This window comes from Hemicordylus capensis, chromosome 6, assembly GCF_027244095.1.
Source record: "Hemicordylus capensis ecotype Gifberg chromosome 6, rHemCap1.1.pri, whole genome shotgun sequence".
In the NCBI taxonomy this organism is placed as follows: domain Eukaryota; kingdom Metazoa; phylum Chordata; class Lepidosauria; order Squamata; family Cordylidae; genus Hemicordylus; species Hemicordylus capensis.
Window position 1 is genome coordinate 169318197 of NC_069662.1, and position 22937 is coordinate 169341133.

The window sequence follows — 22937 nt, forward strand, 5'->3', positions numbered from 1 at the left end:
CTATCTTGACTAAAATTTATTTTTTGACCATCATCAATGCATTTTTGTGAGAATGAACTATACTATTTGGTCTTAAGCTTAAGGGCTCTGTGGTTGCCATGAGTCGACACCGACTCGATGGCACACCTTTACGCAATCCAATTCTTGCTGCTAAAGACAGCAGCCAATACGTTGCACAAGGCAAAGCTGGCATTTCTGACCTGCCAGGGCTGCCAGTTGCACAACTACTTAAAGTGTGCAGGCACTTGCAAGGCTGACCTCCATCATTTCCAGTGGAAGTTGTGCTGTTTTAAGTAGCTGTGCAACTGTGCCCTTGTGCGGCAGAATATGACAGGTCAGAAACACTGGCATTACAAACAGCAGGGCTTCATCCAAGGTGGCATCTGTATTGTAAAACTTCCTAAGGAAAATCTATCAGGCTGATCCCACTGAAATATGTAGGTGGTTAGTAAAAGCATGCCTCAAGCTTTTTGAATTTCAGAAATTTATTCCTGAATAGAGAGGTGTGCAGGGACCAGTTCACAGTTGAACCATTCCACCACGAACCAGGCCTGTTCAAGCAGTTTGACCATGAACTTCTTCAAACAGGTTCATCATTTTGACCGGCCAGTTGGACTGAATTCAGACTGAACCAATGCAAATGGTCCGTGCACACTCCTGTTCCTGAACTATCATCTTTCCGTTTTTGGAATAAGTACATGTAGTCTTTTATTTTTTTAATTGTGCATGTTGTGATACTTTTTTAAAAAGCATTTTATTATAAGCCCTTTGAGGACACACTGGTAAAAAGGCAGCCCAAAGATTTAAATATAAATAATTTAAATCTTAAAAGTAGTTTAAGTTAATGCAGTAGCAGCATTTTAAAAAAAGATTAGCAACTGCATAATTAGACAACTGTATTAATTAATTGAATTACATCAGGGTAGTTTTTGCCATACAGAAAAGTGAATTTGCTTATTAAAGTTTCTACACGCCAACTGTGAAACACTCGGATTGGGAGTAATGACTGAATGAAGTTTTCTTACACTGGCAAGAGGTACATTCCCTTTGGATGATCAAGGAAAGAAGTTCAATATGCAGCATTAAACATTAATGCAATCCATTCAAGGAGATGGCGTGTGAGCAGGCCACCGTAAACAGCTGAGTCGTGACAAGCTGCTGGCTCATCCCTATCCTCCTCCCTCCTCCCCTCCCCTCTACTCCCCAGTACTTCAGAGAAGAGCTAATCTCAAGCTGCTGGAGATTTACCCTTTCTTTCCAGCTTTTTTCCTTGATTCCACTGGGGTGGGAGGTGGCGGCGGCGAAGGAGAGTGCTTTCTTTTTCTGGCACCTGCGGCTGCCTTCCTATCTCTCCGTTCAGGACTGCGGACTGGCTGTAAGAAAAATAAAGCTCAGCACTAATAACCACCTGACTGTGGTTCAACATCCCATACAGAAGCAAGGGACACTTTGCTACCTACTACGTTCAGAACTGACCTCAGCACAAATCACGCACGCACACCCGCCACTTCTCTTAAGATACTGACTGGGGCGGCAAGTGGGTATACAGCCTCCCTGCAACAGTGGAGCAAAGTGACTCTCCTGATTTTCCCCCTCAGCTTTCTTTTCACCATACTCCTCATTTTGGAGAAGTTTCCTCTTCTGAAATTCAAAATGTCTGTGTTAGACATCCTTGGTGATTCTCTCCCCACGTGTATGCTGAAATTGATGGCACTGTGGTCACTGTTCCCTAAAGGGTCGATGACACTGACATCACGCACCAGGTCCTGGGTGCCACTCAGAATTAGATCCAAGGTCGCCTTCTCTCTGGTCGGTTCCATGACCAACTGTTCTAGGGCACAGTCATTTAGCGTATCTAGAAATCTGACCTCTTTGTCCTGACTTGAATGTGAATTTACCCAGTCTATGTGTGGATAGTTGAAATCACCCATAATTACAGCCCTGCCTCTCCTTGACGCCTCCCTGATTTCCTCCTGCAACTCCCAGTCACTGTCGGCATTTTGATCCGGAGGGCGATAGCACGTCCCCAGCAGCACGTTCCCTTTCCGGCCTTGTATAGTCACCCACAGGGTTTCTGTGGAGGACTCCAGTCCACCTAGGTTTTCTAGCTTGTTAGATTCTATCCCTTCTTTAACATACAGGGCTACCCCTCCTCCAAGGCGCCCCTCCCTGTCCTTCCTATAGAGTTTATACCCAGGGATAACAGTGTCCCACCGGTTCTCACTGTTCCACCATGTTTCTGTTATGCCCGCTATATCTATTTCTGCGTTAGCAACCAAGCACTCCAGCTCACCCAACTTGGCTCGGAGGCTTCTGGCATTGGCATACAAGCACCTATACACTGAATCTCTCCCCTGATGTATGTTTTTCTTTTGACTCTCTGACCTGCTGGCACAGGCTCCCGTTTGCTCTTTGTGCGGTTCTGCTCTGTCCCCTTCTGTTTTATCTGAATTCTTTGCAGCCTCACACTTTAAAGGATGGCTTTTGCCAAACAGGATACTGCCCAGCTCCCATCAGCTGTTCCCCAGGTGTCATTTTAAAAGCTGCTCTGCAACCCTTTTGATTTTAAGTGCCAGCACTCTGGTTCCATCTTGGTTCAAGTGCAGCCCGTCCCTTTTGTACAGGCCTTGCTTGCCCCCAAATATGTCCCAGTGCCTAACAAATCTAAACCCCTCCTCCCGGCACCAACGTCTCATCCACGCATTGAAACCCCTCAGCTCTGCCTGTCTCACTGTACTTGCGCGTGGAACAGGTAGCATTTCTGAGAATGCTACCTTGGGGGTCCTGGACTTCAAAATGCTACCTATCAGCCTAAATTTGGCTTCCAGGACCTCCCGACTGCATTTCCCCACATCGTTGGTGCCAACGTGCACCACGACAGCTGTCTCCTCGCCAGCACTGCCTAGAAGCCTGTCTAGACGCTGCGTAATGTCAGCAACCTTCGCACCAGGCAGGCAAGTCACTGTGTGGTCAACACGCGGGTCACAAACCCATCTCTCTATCCCTCTAATGATCGAATCACCAACTACAAGGAGGCCCCCACCCCCCAGAGGAGTATCCCCTGTGCGAGAGGATATGGGCTCATCATCCACGGAAGGGGTCCCTTCTAAAGGAGCATTTTCCTCAGACTGATGTCCTCCTTGCCCAAGACCTTCATTCTCCCTGACAGCAGAGGAGCTACCAGCCCTGGAGTGGGATGCCTCTATTACATCCCTGAAGGTCTCGTCCACATGCCTCTCTGTCTCTCTGAGCTTCTCCAGATCCGCCACCTTGGTCTCAAGGGAACGGATTTGTTCCCTGAGGGCCAGGAGCTCCTTGCACTGAGCACACACCCATGACTTCTGCCCATGGGGCAAATAGTCATATATGTGGCACTCTGTGCAATACACTGGGAAGTGCCCCTTCCTAGGAGGCGGAGTCGTGGTTAGTGGTCTAACAATAGTGTGTTGCGGAGATTGAGAGCGATCCCTAGAGACTCTCCTGTAATCCCACTGGTCCAGCTGGGACGTGTAATGTCAAGAAGGTAAGTAAGTAGGACACTGTGGGGCTCATACGAGTCCCATTGTCTGGAATGGTAGAGGGGCTCTGATATTAGAAAGGAGCGATAGCGCCGGTGGTTGTCATAAGTGGAATAGTATCGGTCCTGGTAATATGCACGTCGAGGTTGGCTATGGTCTCTATATGTGTGTTCAGGGTAGAGACTCTCGAATTCAGAATCGAAGTCCTCTTCAATGAGGTCAGCTTTGGGTTCGTAGGCTGGCTCCTCATCTTTAGTGTCCGATTCCGAAAGGGGTTCGGGTTCATAGGCTGGATCCTCAGTTTTGGATGGAGCAGCAAGACGGTCTTCGGTACCGAGGCAGTCCTCGGATTCGAGGGTGTCTGGGGCATCACCCGGCACGAGTCTGAGGTTCTGTTCCTCGGGTTCGAGTGGCTTATTCAAGGTTAACTTGCGTTTTTCTTTTTGGCAGGAGCTTTGGGTAGTGGGGGAAGCATCCGCTTAAGAAATTGTTCGGTGTCTGAAGCCTGTCATGGCTTCTTCTTTTTCAGGGCTAGAGATGCCATGGAGTCCGTCGGGTTCAATGTCATCGTAACCGAAACGGACAGTACGGAGGGAATGGTCAATCCCGAGGAGGACAAGGTAGGAGCCATAGTCTCTAGAGGCAATTTGGGGCCAGGCGCCGAAGCCTTGGACATGGTAGTAGACATGGGGGGCTGTAAGCCCGAGCCTGGCAGGGATCCGCTGGCCACTGCCTGCATAGTAGAAGTCTCAGAAGATTTCAGTGCCTGTTCACAGAGCCAAGATCTTAAACGGGAGTCTCAGTTCTTTTTGGCTTGTTTGGTGAACTTCACACAGTGTGTTCAGGCGTCTACTTTATGTGCCTCGCCAAGGCAGAAGAGGAAGTGATTGTGGGGCGGGGGGGGGGGGGACGCAATGGAAAGAAAAACATTAACAAACAGAGAGAAAGAGAGACAAAATCAAAAGAGAAAGGAGGAAAATATTAAGAAACGAGATTAGAAGGAGAATTACTTGAGAAATGCAATTTAGCTCGGAGCCACTCAGAGGAGAGGTCAAACTGTTCGCGGATGAAGAAAGACTGAAGAGGGAGTTGCGCACAGCCACATATCACCAGAGGGGGCGGGGCTACCACCTAAACGCTATAGAAGGAATTTAGCCTGCAAAAACTCTCTGCAGGTGCAAAGTCCAATCATGTAGAGCACAAAGACCACGTCGAAGAACTATGTCATCCACCCCAATTGAAGATGGAGTTTGTGTGAACATTTGAGGAGCAAGTGGGAACTGATTTGGACCAATTTTGGTATAGTTGTAGGGACACATTGAGGGATACCTCAGCAGCATAGTCTGTGATGATGTCATCCACTCCAATTAAAGAGAGCAGACACATGAGCGTTTGAGGAGCAAGTGGGCTAACTTGTGAACCACCTTACCAATTTCAACCAAATTTGCTACAAGTGTAGGGACACATAGAGACAGCGCAAGGGCAGAGTTTGTAATGTCATCATCCACCCTCATTCAAGAACAGTTGAGGCACAAAAGGGCTAAAATTGTGGACTGCCTAACAGATTTGAATCAAATTTGGTACAGTTGTAGTGAGTGACACACAGGGACACCTCAGTGGTGTAGTCTGCAATGTCATCCACCCCATTCAAGATGGTGGATACATGAACATTTGAGGCATAACTGGGCTAACGCGTGAAGATTGAAATTATCAATTATGATTTGCTGAGGGAAGGCAGGATGCCTCCATGTATGAAGGAGGCAATTGTCAGACCTTTATTTAACAAGCCTGCCATACAGCCCTCAGTGATGGATAATTATAGGCCAGCCTCCAACCTCCCCTGGGTGGGCAAGGTAATTGAGAAGCTGGTGGCTGATCAACTCCAAGTAGTTTTGGAAGATATGGATTATCTATAAACTAGGCCTGTACTACCTCGGAGGATAGGTGAACTGCATGAATGTTCTCCCTGAAAGAACTCCCTCACTGCACATTGAAAACAGCATGCTGGGCAGACAGCCTCTCCAGATTTTGGACTGTAAAAACTGACCCCACAAAGGGATCCAAGCAAAAGGTCTAAAACTGTTTCAGCAGACCAGAATATCCCTTCCTGGGAAATGGGTGGGTACGCTCAAGAACTGCTTCCAACCACCTAAGCCCACCCCACTTATAGACTGTTGTCTTGCTCCCCAGAAAAGTCAGATGCACACACCCCACACTATTCAACCGTCTGCCCACCACCAGTAGAAGGCAAATCTTACTTCTTCATTCTTCATATAGATCCGCGGGCGAAAGCTGATCGGCTTTTTGTTCTCATCCACTTCATAATCTTCTTCATTCATCCATTCATTGAATACGTCTGTGTCCAGAACCCATTTGGCATGAACCTACAAAAACAAATACGGCGATATATTCAGAATAATTTATCTCACGCTGATGGTTCCACATATGGAATGAATTTTGGACAGAGACCTCCTATTGATGTGAAAATTCATGCTTCAATTTGATTGCTATCCATGTCTTGAATGCATGCAACCATTTAACATGCAACAAACCACATTCCTTATTTCCACATGAATGTCACCCTGACCTTCGTCTCCTCCTCCCACTCCAATCTCTCTTTTGCCAAGCAATTAACTGTTCTTGAAATAGTTTCTTCCTCTGAGCATCAAGCAGTCTTCCAAGGCAGGGGTTCTCAACCTAGGGTGCTTAGATGCTATTGCTAGGGATGAAAGGAGTTGTAGTCCAAAAACAATTGAGGACCCATAGTTGAGAACCTTTGCTCTAAGAGTATTTAACAAAATTTGTTTTTTCGAACAAAACATTCCACCTCAAAATAAAACCTAAAACAATTCTAGCTTCACCTTGCCTATTTTTCCATCCCACCACTTGGCTCTCATTTACTCAATTACACGCCATCTACTAGCAATTCTTATTGCAGTTTTTAAAAACACACATACAATTTTAGAGTATTCTAAGTGTTTTACATATACTGTCTAGGGATGTACACAAACCAAGGTTCGTGCACTGGTTCAGCGCCAAACTAGTTTGGATGAGGTCTGAACTGGTTCAACACTGTGGGGAGTGGGATCTTTTTAACAAGTGGAGAGCAGGTCCTTACCTGCTCTCTGATGCTGTATGCAGCTTCCTGCTGTGACAGCACTGCCCCCAAGCACCCACATGGCATCCACGCAGCAGGAAGCTGCATACGGCGGTAAGCAGGTAAGGACCTGCTCTCCTCTTTTGATTCTGCTCACTGCTCCTCTCCACGCAGCACCCACTAGGGATGTGCAAATCGATTCAAATTTGAATCCATTCGACTCAAATCTGAATGATTTGAGTGATTCAAATTCAATTCAAATCACCCCTTGAAAAGGGCGATTCAATTCAATTCAAGAGCTGTTTGACACTTTAAAAAAACCATTCAGTCCCCCTGATTCATTTCAAAAGGTGCCAAAACAGGGTCAAATTGATTTGAATTCGAAACAAAAAAATTAATTTTGTGCACATCTCTAGCATCGAACCAGTGCACACACCTCTGTTAATGCACATCCCTAATACTATCTTAGTAATGATTACAACCAACCTGTAGCATAAGAAAGGTCAGTATTACTATAACTGTATTGCAGATGAGGGCGGGGAAGGTAAGAAAAAGTGACTTGCCTAAGACTATCTAAAGAGAACATGGCAGAAGTGAGCTTTGAACCAGGAATCTCTTGGAAAACCACCCACACTCTTCACTATTATGCTACAAATTCACTGTTTATAATGGCCCAAGCCTTTGGGATAGGAAGGATTTTGTTTTTAAATTATCCCTGACCTTTCCTCCCTCCCTCAGTCCCCGACCAGTCCATCTGACACTGGAACTGTGACAGTACTAAAATGTGGTGGCACTAAAATGCAACAACACAGCAGAAGCAGAAAAATATTTCCATTCCCCAAATGCCAGCAGCAAGCCTTCAAGTGCCTTAAATTTTCCCAATATCTCTGTCTGGAGTACCCAGAAATATATCCCATGAATTCTAATGTGCAAAGAACGTGCTGATCAGGAAGGAAAAGATTAAAGCAGTTACAAAACACACACACACACGCACGCACACACACACCTTGGTGCATGCAGATAAGTTCACACAAAATGTCTCTGCAGCAGTTAGATGGAAAAGATCTGGCCTAGATTTTTCGTGGATGAAATGGAAGGACCCTAAAATATACCATAACTCTATGAACATTTAGCATCTTAACACTTGCCAACTAAAAATATGTGAATATATATTTGCTCAACAATTAACTTCAGCTCACTCTACCAATGGATGGAGCCGCTCTGGGAAGAGCAGAAGGTTCCAAGTTCCCTCCCTGGCAGCATAGATAGGGCTGAGAGAGATTCCTGCCTGTAACCTTGGAGAAGCCGCTGCCAGTCTGTGAAGACAATACTGAGCTGGATAGACCAAGGGCCTGACTCAGTATATGGTAGCTTCCTATGTTCCTAATGCATATCACCGAATTCTGCCCGAAGCTGATCTGCGCAGGGGCAGAACCCACTAGTTATGGATGTATGGAACCACTATCCAGATCTAAAGATGACAGAGAAATGCCTCAGTGTTAACTATTTTGTTCAGCGGAGCATTTTTATTTCATGAAAGGTTTGCATCCTTGAAGACACCAGCCCGCTTCCATTCTGCCTCAGAGCACACGTTGTCTATATCCACATTCAGAATACCAAAGTTTGGAAGCTGACCAAAGGATAAACCTACTCTGAGACTAGAGTAGACGACAGAAGAGTAAGTGAGGGTGAAGCATTTCAGAAGTCTGCCTGGAAACTGGAGGGAGGGGCTATAGCTCAGTGGGAGTGCACACTCTTTGCATGCAGAAGGTTCCAGTTTCAGTCCTCAGCACCTTCAGGGAAAAGGACTGTTACAGACCATTTAAAATATATAAAGCTGCCCAAGACCACTAAGAGATGGATCAACAGTGATTCAGTATAAAGCAACTCTGCATATTCATAGAATTCAGATACAAACAGATCACCATATTTATTTCACAGTCAGAAAGGACATGGTGAAGGGGAAGCAGCATTAACCTCTATACTGCTCTCGTTTAAAAAACAACCGCTAGAGCAAAAAATTAAAGGGCTCTTTTGCTTTCTTTTTATAAGATTAGAGTTCAAGAGCTCAGGCCACTGAGCCCAGCCTTTCCAGCCCAATGAAACAGCATCTCCTCTGTTGCTTCACCTTAATTCTCATCACGTAATCATGATCATCTGCTGATGGCAGGCAAATGAATTAATGAATCTGGGAAGAATGTTTCATGTTGTCACACAAATAAGTAGAGCAATTATCTGAATAGGAACAGTTCTACTGTAACTGTTTCCTTATTTTCTCACAATGAATGAAATCAGCCTCAAATTACTGCACTGCAAACAGACCTCTAATCATTCTGAAGACATTAATAAGGTTGCCAGTGTCATTCTGTCTCAGAGTTCAACAGACCCTGAAAAAACTGAATCTTTTGTCATAATTAATATGAGCTCAAAACTTTTAAACTAACTGACCACCTCACTGCAAACAAACAAGTTCTTATTTTCTATGTTGGTTTTTCCCCCCAAAACAAATTATCCCTTGAAACAGCAAGCCTTTGTAATATAATAGACCACATTTATCATAGCCATGATTCAAAGATTGGAATGGAATGGTTTATCAAGGACCATTTCAATACTGCAGAGATGGGATAACATGTGTTCAAGACCAAACAAATCCCTCTCGTTATAGGTTTCCCCCTGCACTGATCTACCAGGAGAGAAAAGAGGCTAGAGAACAGAAGCCTCCTAGAGGGAATCTGGAGGGAAAGGTGCTTCACTCTAGGACACCAGGACAATTCAACCAGCTGCGTTCCAAACAATGAAGCCCCCCCCCCGCCCCACAAAAGAAGGTGCAACTCTGGAAGTGCACCTGAAGTGAAACAGACTCCCATACAATGCAGCCCATCTGCAGTCATTTTTCCAACAGTCCCCAACAGCAACTGGTGCTCTTGTGGGAGAGAAGAGGAGCCTTCCAGGACTTGAGAGTTAACATCTACTTACCTCCTAGGCAGAAGTCTAGAGACACTAACCTGCAGCTGAGCTTTTTTTATTGTTGTTTTTTAAAGTGGGAATGAACTGTTAACATTAGGAAAACCACTGTACGCTTCTCTGGGCCCATGGACAGGGTGGGTTATAAATCAAATAAATAAGCTATGAATTCTCTAGCACAAGCCATTACACAGCCTATCCACCTGTAGAAATGGAATAAATTAACTATGTACTTCAGTGCTGCAAAAACAATCCTGGTACAAGCATCTGTAGCTTTCTTATTCTGGGGATGAGCTGCAGAGATCACCTCACATACATGCTAGCTCTATCACATGGTACCCAATATGCTTCTGGGCTCAATTCAAGATGTTTAAAGTCATTATGAGCCTGGACCCTCCATGCATAGAGGACCATCACCCCCGATATATCCCTCACCATCCACTAATCCTAGTACAGAAGGCCCTATTCTGTGCCCCATAATATTCAGACATGAGAATGGTAGAGGTTAAGGGTAGAGCTTTCTTGTAGGCGGTGTCCATTATTTTAATTAGACGGACAGTTTAAATAACACTAACACTTAACATTGTCTTAAATTTCACAGTTTTAATGTTTAAAATTTTTTTAATTGTATTTTTTATTGTAAACTGCCCAGAGGCATAAGTTTGGGGTAGTATAGAAATTTGTTAAATAAAATAAGTTACTGCACAACTCTGCTCAGGTAGGCTGAGTGGACTACATAGAATCACAGCATTAAGTTACTTTGGAAGTCTTCTAATCCAGTCCTTGCTGAAAGCAGGAAACTGTTGACAACATGCATCTGCAAGCATGTTATTTTATTTATTTATATCCCGCTTTTCTTCATAGGAGCAGAGCGTGGTGTACATGGTTATGTTTATCCTCATACCAACCCTGTGAGGTAGGTTAGGCTGAGAGATAAGCAACTGGCCCAGTGTCACCCTGTGAGTTTCATGCTGAATGGCCATGTGAACTCATGTCTACCCAGTCCTAGTCCAACACTATAACTACTACACAATGTTAAGATTTGTTTTAAAACCATCCAAAGGCTTTGTAACAAAACTGAGGGGCCCAATCCTTAATTACCGTTCTCTACCATTTTTACTATTTATTATGACATTTATATCCCACCCTTCCTCCAAGATGATCAGTGAAGTGTAAATAAAAACATTACAAGTACAGTATCCCTGTAAAACTGGCAGTATAGGAGGACATGCCCCATTGTTTCTGCCACCCCCGTACTTCCTGGGGGCACAAGCTAAGAAGTAAAATTGACTTGACCAGGGTTACACAGAGCATCCCCGGAAGGGAATGATTTAATATATGCACTTTGTACTGTTTTATAAAATGGCTTTATCTCACTGCTTTTTAAATAAATATTGATTATATACATACTTTTAGTATTTTGAAATAGAAAACCAACACATTTGTAAATAAACAGAAGCTTTTCTTGCCTTGTCTCTGTCACTGGTAGATCATTTTTCTAATATGGCTGGGTTAGAAGAGAGAAGTGCTTTGTCTCTCTACTGTAATTTTAAAAATAGATCTTGTCTTTTTCTCCTCTTTGCATGTGTGAAGCAACACACAGCATTCTTTCAAAGACAATAACTCCTGGGACCGAGTGCTCTAAAACAAGTACAATCTTCAGAACTCAATGTATTCTCACCTTCCACGGTTTTTCTGGAATCGGAGGGTCTTCAACTTCCGCATCTATATCAGTAGCATGAACCCAAGTGTCATAGCTAAAAGAAAAATAAGAAGTGAAAATATGAATTGATCCCACAGATAGTTCAGTCAGGACATCAATGGCATAATAAAGTGTCAAGATACTCATAAAATATTAACACGCTTAACTTTTCTACCAGAGAGAATGTTGGTACACACTGAAATGAAATAAAGCTGAAATTCATTCCTAAAAGAGGGGGCACACTCACTATTTCATATGTGAATATTGCCTGAAAATACATCAGTCTCAGTAAGTCTCAAGCAGTAAAGATTCCATACCAATATATTGAAATGTGAGGCATTCTTTGGGCTAGGCAGCAGACTTCAAAATAAATCTTCAATATGCTTCAAGGTAAGAAATCCTCAACCAACAGAACAGCTATTCATCTCCTTAGAGAAGCCAGCAGTTGCAGAGCAAGGGGTACAATCACCAGCTTGGAGACGACTAGTTCAGAGGTAACAAGAAACCATTGTTTGTCATGTGCCCAAGCTGGGCGAAAGGCTCTCACACTTCCCCTCCAGTTTTATCCTCCTCTATAGGTGAAACAAGGCATTTAGTTGCGAGGGGAGGCATTTAAATCATTTAAATGCTTCCCCTCACAGCTTCCCACTGTGTCTGAATGTGAGAAACTGTGCTTGTGCAGGAACAGAGTCAAGTTTTGCTGGCAAGCTTCAGGTGGAGCCGAGTAACACTGGGGAAGTCAATGCAGGGCTTTACCTCAGGGCTCCTGCAACCTGCGGCCAGCACTGAGTGTGTTCAAAATATAGTTAGTAGGTCCTAGTTTGATGTCCTAGTTTATTAACTAACCATAATTTACATAAGCCACCATTTCCCATATCTAGATCAACAGATCTTACAAACTGCTAACTAACTAACCTACCTCACAGGGTTGTTGTGAGGAGAAACTTAACTATGTACAGTGCTCTGGGCTCCTTGGAGGAAGAGCAGAATATAAATGTAAAAATAACAATAATAATAATAAAGTAGAACTGAGCCAAAATAAGAACATAAGAACAGCCCTGCTGGATCAGGCCCAAGGCCCATCTAGACCAGCATCTTGTTTCACACAGTGGCCCACCGGATGCCACTGGAAGCCTACAGGCTCCTGCATGCCCTTTCTCTTGCTGTTACTCTCTTGTTACTCTCCTGCAACTGGTCCTCAGAGGCATCTTGGCTTTTGAGGCTGGAGGTGGCCTATAGCCCTCCAGCTAGTAGCCCTTGACAGACCTCTCCTCCATGAAGTTATCCAAACTCCTCTTAAAGCCATCCAGGTTGTTGGCTGCCACCACATCTTGTGGCAGAGAATTCCACAAGTTGATGATGTGTTGTGCGAGGAAGTACCTCTGTTTGTTGGTCCTAGATTTCCTGGCAGTCAATTTCATTGGATGACCCCTGGTTCTATTGTTATGTGAGAGGGAGAAAAAATTCTCTCTATCCACTTTCTCCACATCATGCATGATTTTATAGACCTCTATCACGTCTCCCAGCATGTGCTTGTATGAGGATGCACACTGTGTAGGAGACAGCAGGTGACTAAAAATTATGACCAAGGTCCTGCAATTCTTAGGAACATATTTCTGGGAGGCATCGATAGGTGCAGATGGAAAGGAGGATTGCCAAAACTACCCCCACTCCATGCACGTCCAGGTGGCAGCATTTTCAATGTGCAAATATTCATTTTGGCTGTAGGCCACTATGTTTAGTGCATACTTCGCATGAACGTTAATACTGCACATTTGTTTCTCTCAATACATCTTCAAATTCCTTTGTCTTCAAAATCCAAAAGCTACAGGTGAAACTCGGAAAATTAGAATATCGTGCAAAAGTCCATTAATTTCAGTAATGCAAATTAAAAGGTGAAACTGATATATGAGACAGACGCATTGCATGCAAAGCGAGATAAGTCAAGCCTTAATTTGTTATAATTGTGATGATCATGGCGTACAGCTCATGAAAACCCCAAATCCACAATCTCAGAAAATTAGAATATTACATGGAACCAAGAAGACAAGGATTGAAGAATAGAACAATATCGGACCTCTGAAAAGTATAAGCATGCATATGTATTCACTACTTGGTTTGGGCCCCTTTTGCAGCAATTACTGCCTCAATGCGGCGTGGCATGGATGCTATCAGCCTATGGCACTGATGAGGTATTATGGAAGACCAGGATGCTTCATTAGCGGCCTTCAGCAATTCTGCATTGTTTGGTCTCATGTCTCTCATCCTTCTCTTGGCAATGCCCCATAGATTCTCTATGGGGTCAGGTCAGGCGGGTTTGCTGGCCAATCAAGCACAGTACACTGTATGCTTTTCAGAGGTCCAATATTGTTCTATTCTTCAATCCTTGTCTTCTTGGTTCCATGTAATATTCTAATTTTCTGAGATTGTGGATTTGGGGTTTTCATGAGCTGTACGCCATGATCATCACAATTATAACAAATTAAGGCTTGACTTATCTCGCTTTGCATGTAATGCATCTGTCTCATATATCAGTTTCACATTTTAATTTGCATTACTGAAATTAATGGACTTTTGCACGATATTCTAATTTTCCGAGTTGCACCTGTAGCTACCTTAAGTTTCAAGCTACTGAGGCAGAATTTGTACCCAGCTGATAAGCAAGAACACAATATCAATAAAATGTACGCCAGCCAGTTGCAGTCATTACCTGTCTGGGTAATAGCCCCAATGCACAAGAACCTGCTTGTCTTTTTTCATTACAGGTCTTAGCCACTCTTCTGTAAGAGAAAAGGAGGAAAATGTCAGTGAGAAAATGACCCAATTAAAGTCATTCAACAAGCATCAGAAGAGCATTCACTTTTGTCATCCTAAGTAAAGTTAAGAGGCAGTGATGGCAATCCATTGCCTTAATGGAATGTCCATCTACGGAGGGCTCATGGTAAACAACAAAACAGAACTGGAAGGTGATAAGTGACGGGACTGATGTGAATAACCCATTTCCAGGCATAAAAGCACATCCACATAGTCATACCAGAGTGGAATAAGACAGGGGTTGTTAACACTCAACAAATATGATGCAAGTTCAAAGTCAAAGCATGTATCACATATACAAGGGTAAGACTGGACAGGGTGCCATTCTGTCTAGCTCTTGGCATGAGTTTACATAATGGCATTTGAAGTAGTTCCAAGCACCTCCTGCAATGTTCTCTTGGGAATCCTTTGTCTTGTGCAGCACCATACATCATTCAAGCCAGGGCTGTAGTCATTACTCTAGTAAGGTAACGTTGTGCTGTCAAGTCGGTGTCGACTCCTGGTGCCCACAGAGCCCTGTGGTTTTCTTTGGTAGAATACAGGAGGGGTTGACCATTGCCATCTCCCGCGCAGGTATGAGATGATGCCTTTCAGCACCTTCCTATATTGCTGCTGCCCTATATTGGTCTGGAAAACATACCAGCGGGGATTCGAACCAGCAACCTCTTGCTCCCTAGGCAAGTTACTACGAAATCCGATTTCTATTTTTTGTAAGAATTTATTTCAGCGACTGACTAGGAATAAATAGGTCTATTGCTTTTGCAATAATGAGGCATCTCCTCTCTCAATGCCCCTTTCCATTTTTATCTAGAAAACCCTACTTAGAAAGTTAACAACTAGTTTTTAAAATTTGCTTTAGAAATGTTCATTCTGGCTGTTTTGAGGAGCGTCTACTGTGTTAACCAGTTTGAAGTTCCTGCGGATAGAAATTCTAAATGAATTTACATTGCAGCATTTCAAGGTCAAGAGCATTTTACATTCAACAAGATCCTGCAGATTCTGCACTGAGTACTGGAATTGCTTTGTGTAATTTTTATTTTATTAGCTTGCCTTAAGAATGCCAAAAGACAGGCAAGATATAAATATGTTAAATCAATAATGAGCATGTCTATCTATATGTTCTTTAAAAGTCTTTAAACAAAATGTAACCCAGACCTATTTCATGCAAATTAAGGAGCTGACAGACACATGCATTGTTCTAGTTGCACTAGACTATTTCACCCACAGTCTTAATGATCAGGGTAGGGGGAGGTGCTGGGGTAGCAGAGATGCTGGGGGATGAGCGACAGGTCATGGGGAGTTCAAAGAGAGGAAAGGGAACCATGATACACAAGCTGCTGCTGCTGGTTCAAGTCAGTTTCCAAGTTGGTGACCACAATCTGGGCCCTAGTGCTTGCACGATACTTTCCTCCCAGACTTTATTTCCTCAGTTAAAAGTCTTTCACTAACCAGGCAGCAGAAGCAGCATCTGCACAGAACAATCTGCCACATTTGCTTCCTAACTCGAGGTCTGAACACCCAGTCAAGCCCTCTCCTTTTGTAATCTGAGCTCAGCCTGTTTCAAAGGCACTGTGCTTACTTCCAGATAAAGGAAGCAGAGCACAGCTTTCAAGAGATACTCCATTTCCAGAAAGAGGAAACGCTATTTCTGAAGTGAGAAATTCAATCTTCCCCGAAGTGGGGAGCAAGCTGACCCTGCATGAATATGCTTGCCATCACAGCCATGGCAGCAAGTTGTTCCTCTGTTGACAGGAACATTAACCTCTTTTGCAGACCCTGCATGGTATACACTGGCCATACAACTGCTGTTACAGTGATAGCAGGAAGGTTCACAGAAAAAATGAGGCTGTGTGTATTTTTTTAAAAAATGACTTGAAATATTTCCCCCTTGCCAAAAGAAAACACGACTGTGCTGTAAAACAACATATTAAACCTTGAGAACCACCAGGCAGCAGAGGATGCTGGGTGGGATCAAGAGGGGAAACAACTTCACCCTCTCAATGGGAATAAGGGTAGCCAGAAGAACTCTGTGACCCCACAGGGCTAGCACAAGTGGGCGGGAGAGGGGCAGCGCATGCACACAGGCGTCTCCAGGCTGCCACCACAACAGTCCTGCCTCGTGCCTATTACAGAAGGCAAAGATGGACGGGTGACCCGTACAAAAGGCAGGAGGCACACTGCTTCAAGTAACCCCTGCATTTCAGACAAGTTTCTACCAGCTCCACACGATGAAAACAATTAAGCTCAGTTCCAGACCCAAACACTCAGGAAAAGAGTGCATCACAAAGAGTCCAATACAGGAGGAAGATTTAGTCCAGGCAACAGTCTCCACATGCCAAACACGCCCACAGCAGGCAGGCAGAGGCCCCTCAGGCAGCTTCTACAGCTATCCGATACTGCCATCTAGTGGGATCCTGATAGGGCAATACCAGAGAAGTGAAGGCCATGGAAAAAACTAGAGGAAACCCAAACATACCAATGTATGTGTGTGTGTGGGGGGGGGAGGGATATGGAGATCCACTGTTTGTTCTGCTTCCTCAGTCCATCCCACCCCCACTCCAGGCCTTCACATCTCTAGTGGCAATCCAGTCCAGTGGAACTGATGCTCTCAGGACACATGCAGACACCAAGCAAGGAATGTCTGCTTCCCATGCCAGCGGGAATGTCTGGACGAGTATGGGAAATACCCCCAGTCCAGCCATCCCACGCGTGCGCTGCATTCAAACACCACTGAGGCATGAAGCAGCTTCATGGTCAAATGGCTTCTGGACAGCTTGTGCAGATAGATGCAAGTGTATACGAGGGACCTTAGGAGCACACCGAGACCTCACTGCTTTTCCAACTAAGGCAGCTCCAGCAGACATACCCGGAGACTGTAGAAATGCTTCCCATGAGGGGCTGCACCAACAGCTGAGGCAGTTTCAGGTCAGGCCAGGCCATTCTTTCCCATAACGGCCTCTAACACTGTCCACAACACCCCCAAGTGGGTTTGTTTTAACCATGATTAACATTCTGCCCAAAGTAACGCTAGGGATGGGCAAGAACTGTGGTTTGAGCACTTTTTTGGAAATTCGACCTGGAACTTTAAGGTAAAGGAGAGAGCAGAGTGCCACCCTGCTTCCTGCTGCACGGCGCACCTCCCAATAACCCCCAGCACAGTGCCAGCCTGCACACAGCACATGGAGGTAAGAAGCTGAATGGGGCAGCCGAGGGCAGGTAAGGACCTCTTCTCCTTTAGTTCCCAGTCAAATTTCCCCAAAAGTGCCCAAACCACAGTTTGTGCACATCCCTACTAAGTATCAGCCAGGCAGCAGCTCTCAGTGTGGCAAACTCTCATCCGGACACGGATGCAATACGCACCAAGTACACATCTATGTGGATGGCAGAACCTTAAGGACATAAGAGAAATCCATAATCTGAGTTCATTATTGGCCTTCAGGAGAGCCCTTAAGACATATCTGTTTGGCCTGGCCTTCCAGGGTTTTTAAACTCTTTTTAAACCATAAAGGTTTGGCCTGGTTTTCCAGGATTTTAAAAACTGTTTTAATTGGTTTAATAATGGTTTTATGTTTTTACCATTTTAAATTTTAATACTTAATTGATTTTAGCTTTGTTTTATTGTAAACCACCCTGAGCCATTTTTGGAAGGGCATATAGAAATAAATAAATCGAAGGGAGGAGGGAAGGAAAGAAGGAAGGAAGGAAGGTGAACACCTCAAGACAGACACTAGATGTTTGTCTGTAGAGTCTTTCAGAGTGGCTTCACCATCATGTGGTAGCAGTGAGCCTTATAAGAGAGCTACCATGGGAACATCAATGGGAAGTATTCTGAGGAGGTCTGAAGCCTCCTACTGGAAGAAGTAAAACCTATTAGCCACTGTTAAGGATTTTCTGTTGGAAGCAGGCAGCTGCCATTCAGGGAATGGTTCAGGGAATGGAGAGCCAAGTCTGTGCTTTTTGGTTTTGGAAATACCAATGCACCCTTAGCCAATGGTTGAGCGTCTGTGGGCAGCAAAGATTGCAGTTCCAAAGTAACAACTGCTTTGTAATGGGACTAAAGTCATCTGGCACAAACAGGTTTTTTGATGCCGCCATACTGTCATTACAATATGGTCATCGGACCATTCCCCATCCTCTATCAGGCAGGTCCAAATTAGGTTCACTTGAAGAGCCATCAATTGGGACAATTTCCACTGGTCAACTGGAGTCGCAGGGCCAGGGTTGGCCAGCTTGTCCTTAGAAACTGCTGGTTTAGGGAGTCTGCCAGTAGGGCCTGGGGTTCAGCCCAAGAGCTCAGACGAGTATGTGCTCTTAGTGGGGGGGAGAAGAATGGAGAGAAAACGAAAGTAAAGGTTTTTTTAAAACAAATATACAAGCTGGAGAAGAAGCACCCGCACCTACTCAGTGGAAAGCATGGTAAATGGAAGGGGAAATGGTAAGGATAGGTAACATCTAAAAGCATAAGAGGTAGAAGAGAAGGAGAGAACAGTCTGCCTGGAGCAGTCAAAGGACTAAAAGCACTGGGTGGGGTTATCCTCCCCAGGCTCTTAAAGCTTTCCTACTTAATTAGCATAGTCCTGCCTTGGAGTACGTGGGTAAGGATAACCCACTCTGAGATGTCCTTAGCGTCCAGCAGCAGAGAACTCCAGCTCAGATCACCTGTATGGTGCCACTTCTTCCTTTCGTCAAATCCCTCAAGCCCTACCTTTTCCATGAAACTTCTGGCCTAACACCTTAGCCATCACCCCAAATCAAAAGAAAGACTGAAGACATGTAAATGCATTTGCTTGAACTCATCCAGTTACCTTTGTCTCTTCGCCACTGTGGAAAATTAATATTTAAGCGGTGTAGAACAAGGATCTATTTATCAGTGTGCATTTCACTACCCTGCAGCTTAATGTATGTGTTCCACAATTTCACAAATCATGTCCAAACCTGTTTTTGTATGTTTTGCTCACGTGAACTGTATAAACAGAAAGCTACATTTACTGCAATATCCACAAGAGTTAAAGCCGGTCCTTTTCCAGTTTCAACAACAAGCAATACTTTCCAAAGCACCACTTTAACATCATTTCCAAAAATTCAGAATTCATGCAACAAGACTGATGCATGTTTTACCTTCATCCAATGAGGTAGGAATAGGACAAATATGGTGGGTGGCTTTAGACTTGTCCTCTGTGACTGTGCCCTAGGAAAAGGGAAAGACAAATATTGCATCAGGAATGTGTAGAGAATTCAGTGCACTTGCAACAAGAATCCTCTTCTGATCCCAGAAACGTGTCAGGTACATGTCAATGCTGGATAGCATTGTGCAATGGGCACAACTCCTCTAATACTCAAGTTCTTCATCTGTACTGACAGAACAATGAGGAATACTACCTTTATTTGAATTGTAAAAGCTTTCTTTTAAAAAGGCACCACTAATTTTCTAGCAAACCAGCTAACAGGGGTTTTTAAGTGGTGGGTCTCATTGTTCCAAATCAACCCCAGCAGAGTGTCCCTCCAGGGGCTGTTGCTAGCCTCCCTTGTGATTTCTTTTTAGATTGTGAGCCCCTCGGGGGGGAGGGGGCAGGGAACAACAGGTTGCTTACCTGTAAACAAAGTTCATCTAGTGGGCATCTGTTCGTTCACACTGATGGGCTTCAGGCACACGCTGAAATCCATTCAGAATCCTTCTAAAGCTCTCTCTTGCATCTAGCTTTTTGGCAGGAGCTTCTGCCCCTTTTGGTGATATCACACCCTCCTTCCCTCAGTTTGAGAGTCCACCAATCTGGAAGAGACTGCAGCAGGGAGGAAGGGAAGGGTGTGTGAATGAACAGATGACCACTAGATGAACTTTGTTTACAGGTAAGCAACCTCTTGTTCTTCGTCGTGGTCTCTGTTGTTCACACTGATGGGGGCATCGCAAGCTCACCTACCCGGTGGGCCAGAGGTCACTGGAAGAGGGAATGTAGTACAGCTCTCCCAAGGATCAGAGGTCCAACGGTAATTAGCCACCTTCAGTTGGAGGCTTGTGGTAGATTATTGTTGCCTTCCCAGTCAATGGGGGCTGTTAGGGCCCTATTTCTGGATTTTGTTTGCACCATCCCCACTATGATTGAGTTTGGCACAGAATGTTTCTGGAGAAAGGTACAGTTGTCTAGTTGCACCCGATATAGGGCTTCAATTCTTTTTGATGTAGGCTGTGTAGATGATGGCTTTAGTCAATAGCTATGCATGATATTGAGTATGGACTTGAGTATGGACTCGCAAGGCAATTAGTACATGCGCAGAGGAATCAATAATGCCAAAGACAGGATCCTCAGGGGGCTTTTGAGATTGGGTCACTTGCAGTCCCAAAGAGGTTGCCATTCATTGCAAATGTTCGGCATGAGATCAGAAATACTCAGAGGGAGAGTCTGGCTTAGCATCGCCTAAATCCTCTAGGGGGGATGTATGCACTGAGATCTGAGTCCTCCACGTCCTCCCCTGGAAGAGTGTTCTGGGTAGGCAATAGACTGGAGTCTCTTCCAACACCCGTGGATGAGAGGACTGAGCCGGAGCCAAGGGACCTGGGGGCAGGTTCCTGGTGTAGTGTTTCCACTTGATGTTCAGTCGGAGTGGGCTGTCCTGAGCGCCATTCAGATGGACTTCTCTCTTTAGGAGTCTTGGACCATGAGTGACAGGTTCAGGACCTAGAACGTGCACGGTACCGAGAACAATATCTGTAAGCGGAGTGAGACCCCTTGGAGACCAGTCCGACAGCCAGTACCGTGGGCAGGAAGGGGACCGTGAATAGCGCGTTCCTCGATCAAGAAAAAGGAGAGAGTGAGAGCAGGGGCATCTGTCATAATGAGCCATTTTGGAAGGGCAGTATAAAAATCAAATCGAATCAAAAAATACATACATACATACATAAGCATATGCCTCAGTCATCCCAGCAGTCTGTCCTGTCATAATCAGAATCATCATCATAGTCATCCTGCAGCTCTACATAGACGTCCTCTTGGAAATAGTGGTCCTCTTCTTTGTCCCGCCAGTGAGGGGGAGTCAACTGGGTTTTTGGTTACAGTACCAAGGGCTCAGCTGGCTTTGGAACCGCTGAAGGCGAGCGGAGCTGATGTCTCTGGCTAGAAAGCTGAGCGTTCCGTCTCATGCTGCTGAGGTACAGGAAGGTTGCCAGGCTTTTTAGGAATCCTAGGCAAGGCTTGGATTGCAGAGGATGCCTCCGATATTCCCTGCACCCGGGGCGTAGTTGACGGGCCGGCTCCTGGAGCCTGTGTCTTCTTTTTCTGCGCTGGCTATACAGAAGTTTTCCGCTTTGCTGCTATCAAGAGCAATGGCATTGGTACTGAAGTGCAGGCAGTGGAGGAGCTTGGAGCCACCAGGTTGTCCCAAGGGAGCGGCGCCCATTCAGGTTCTACCTACAATGGGTGGACAGCCAGTGCAGTGGGAACGTGGACCATTAAGTTCACCACAGGCACTGGTACCACAGAGGAAGGGTCCATTTGAGGTGCAGCCGCTTCAGATGTCAAGGAAGCCATGTTAGGAGGCTTTTCCGAGGCAGACCAGACCTTTCCCACAGAACAGCCCTGAAGCGTTGGGCATGGTTACTGTGCACAGTTACTGCACACCTGTTTTCCAAATTGGAGGCAAAAGGTACAGGAGTCTACTCTGTGCCCTTCTCCCAAACACACTAGGCAACGAGGGTGACCGTCCACCGATGGTAATTTCGCTCAGCAGACTGAGCAGCGCTTTAAAAGTAATTTTCTTTTTCCTCCTCCATACACCAAAAAAAGAGCAGATGGCCTGACAGAGAGGCTGAGATTCCAACCCCGAAAGAGGGAGACTATCTCGAAAAAATAGTTTGGGGTGGAAGTGCAAAATTAGAGGTAAACAGTTTCAAAGTAGGGTTTTTTTGGTTTGTTTTTTAAATGGTGGCTCGGGGGTGGGGTGCAAATCAAAAGAAAAAAAGCAAAACGGTAAAGTGTAGAAGTAACTGGTAATAAAGGTGGAAAAGCTAGAATAAAATTATGAAATAACAAGTAATAGAAGGGCTCCCACACACACAAACACACAGAGCCAAAACGAAGGAACCTTGACCAGAATTGCAAACACGGCTGCGACAACGAAGAACTGAGAGAAGGAGGGCATGATGTCACCAGAAGGGGGAGGAGCTCCCACCAAAAAGCTCGATGCAAGCGAGTGCTTTAGAAGGATCCCGAACGGACTTCAGCGCATGCCTGAAGCCCATCAGTGTGAACAACAGGGACCACGACGATGAACCATCTTAATCCCCCTGCCCATGTCAAACACTTTGAACCTTTAGGTCCCTACCTAAAAGTTCCTTCACATAGGAAGAAATGCCTCTTTAAATGCTGCCTGCTATAACATATGAATGCATCATCTAAAAACAAAAAATATGCTTTTTCCTTGAATTGCAACACAGAACTATAACACAGGACACCGAACTATAGTTTGTTTTTTAAAGTGGAAGTGGAAGCTTTCGTTCTCCTCCTTTCACATCTGAGCAATGAAGGGGAAGGAGTAATGACAGGTTGCTTACCTGTAACTTGGGTTCTTCTAGTGGTCCTCTGTGCTCTTACACGAATGGGCTTTGCGCCTGCACAGAGACCACATCGGAGCTTCCAAGCTAGAGTTCTAACTTTTGGCGGTAACCCCGCCCCCTCGGAATATAGGCGGCTGCGCAGGCTTCCCTCTCCAGTCTTCTGAGTCCACAATCTGAAAGAGACTAGCAGAAAAGACATGAGAAGAGGGGAGGATGGGTGGGCATGTAAGAGCACAGATGGCCACTAGAAGAACCCAAGTTACAGGTAAGCAACCTGTCATTCTTCGACGTAGT

At 44.9% G+C, this 22937-nt stretch overlaps 1 protein-coding gene across 4 annotated transcripts in view; it reads right to left on the reverse strand.

The window, feature by feature from the left end:
* The window catches only part of SMARCC1 (SWI/SNF related, matrix associated, actin dependent regulator of chromatin subfamily c member 1), a 163882-nt gene that overhangs the window by 114235 nt on the left and 26710 nt on the right, over window positions 1-22937 (reverse strand). For all 4 annotated transcript variants that reach the window (XM_053262111.1, XM_053262110.1, XM_053262109.1 and 1 more), the window contains 5 exons: window positions 19214-19283; window positions 13992-14061; window positions 11261-11336; window positions 5777-5902; window positions 1249-1373 (listed from right to left, as the gene is read on the reverse strand). In XM_053262111.1, the coding sequence (XP_053118086.1) occupies window positions 1249-1373; window positions 5777-5902; window positions 11261-11336; window positions 13992-14061; window positions 19214-19283 (467 nt within the window). The remainder of the gene's footprint in view (window positions 1-1248; window positions 1374-5776; window positions 5903-11260; window positions 11337-13991; window positions 14062-19213; window positions 19284-22937) is intronic.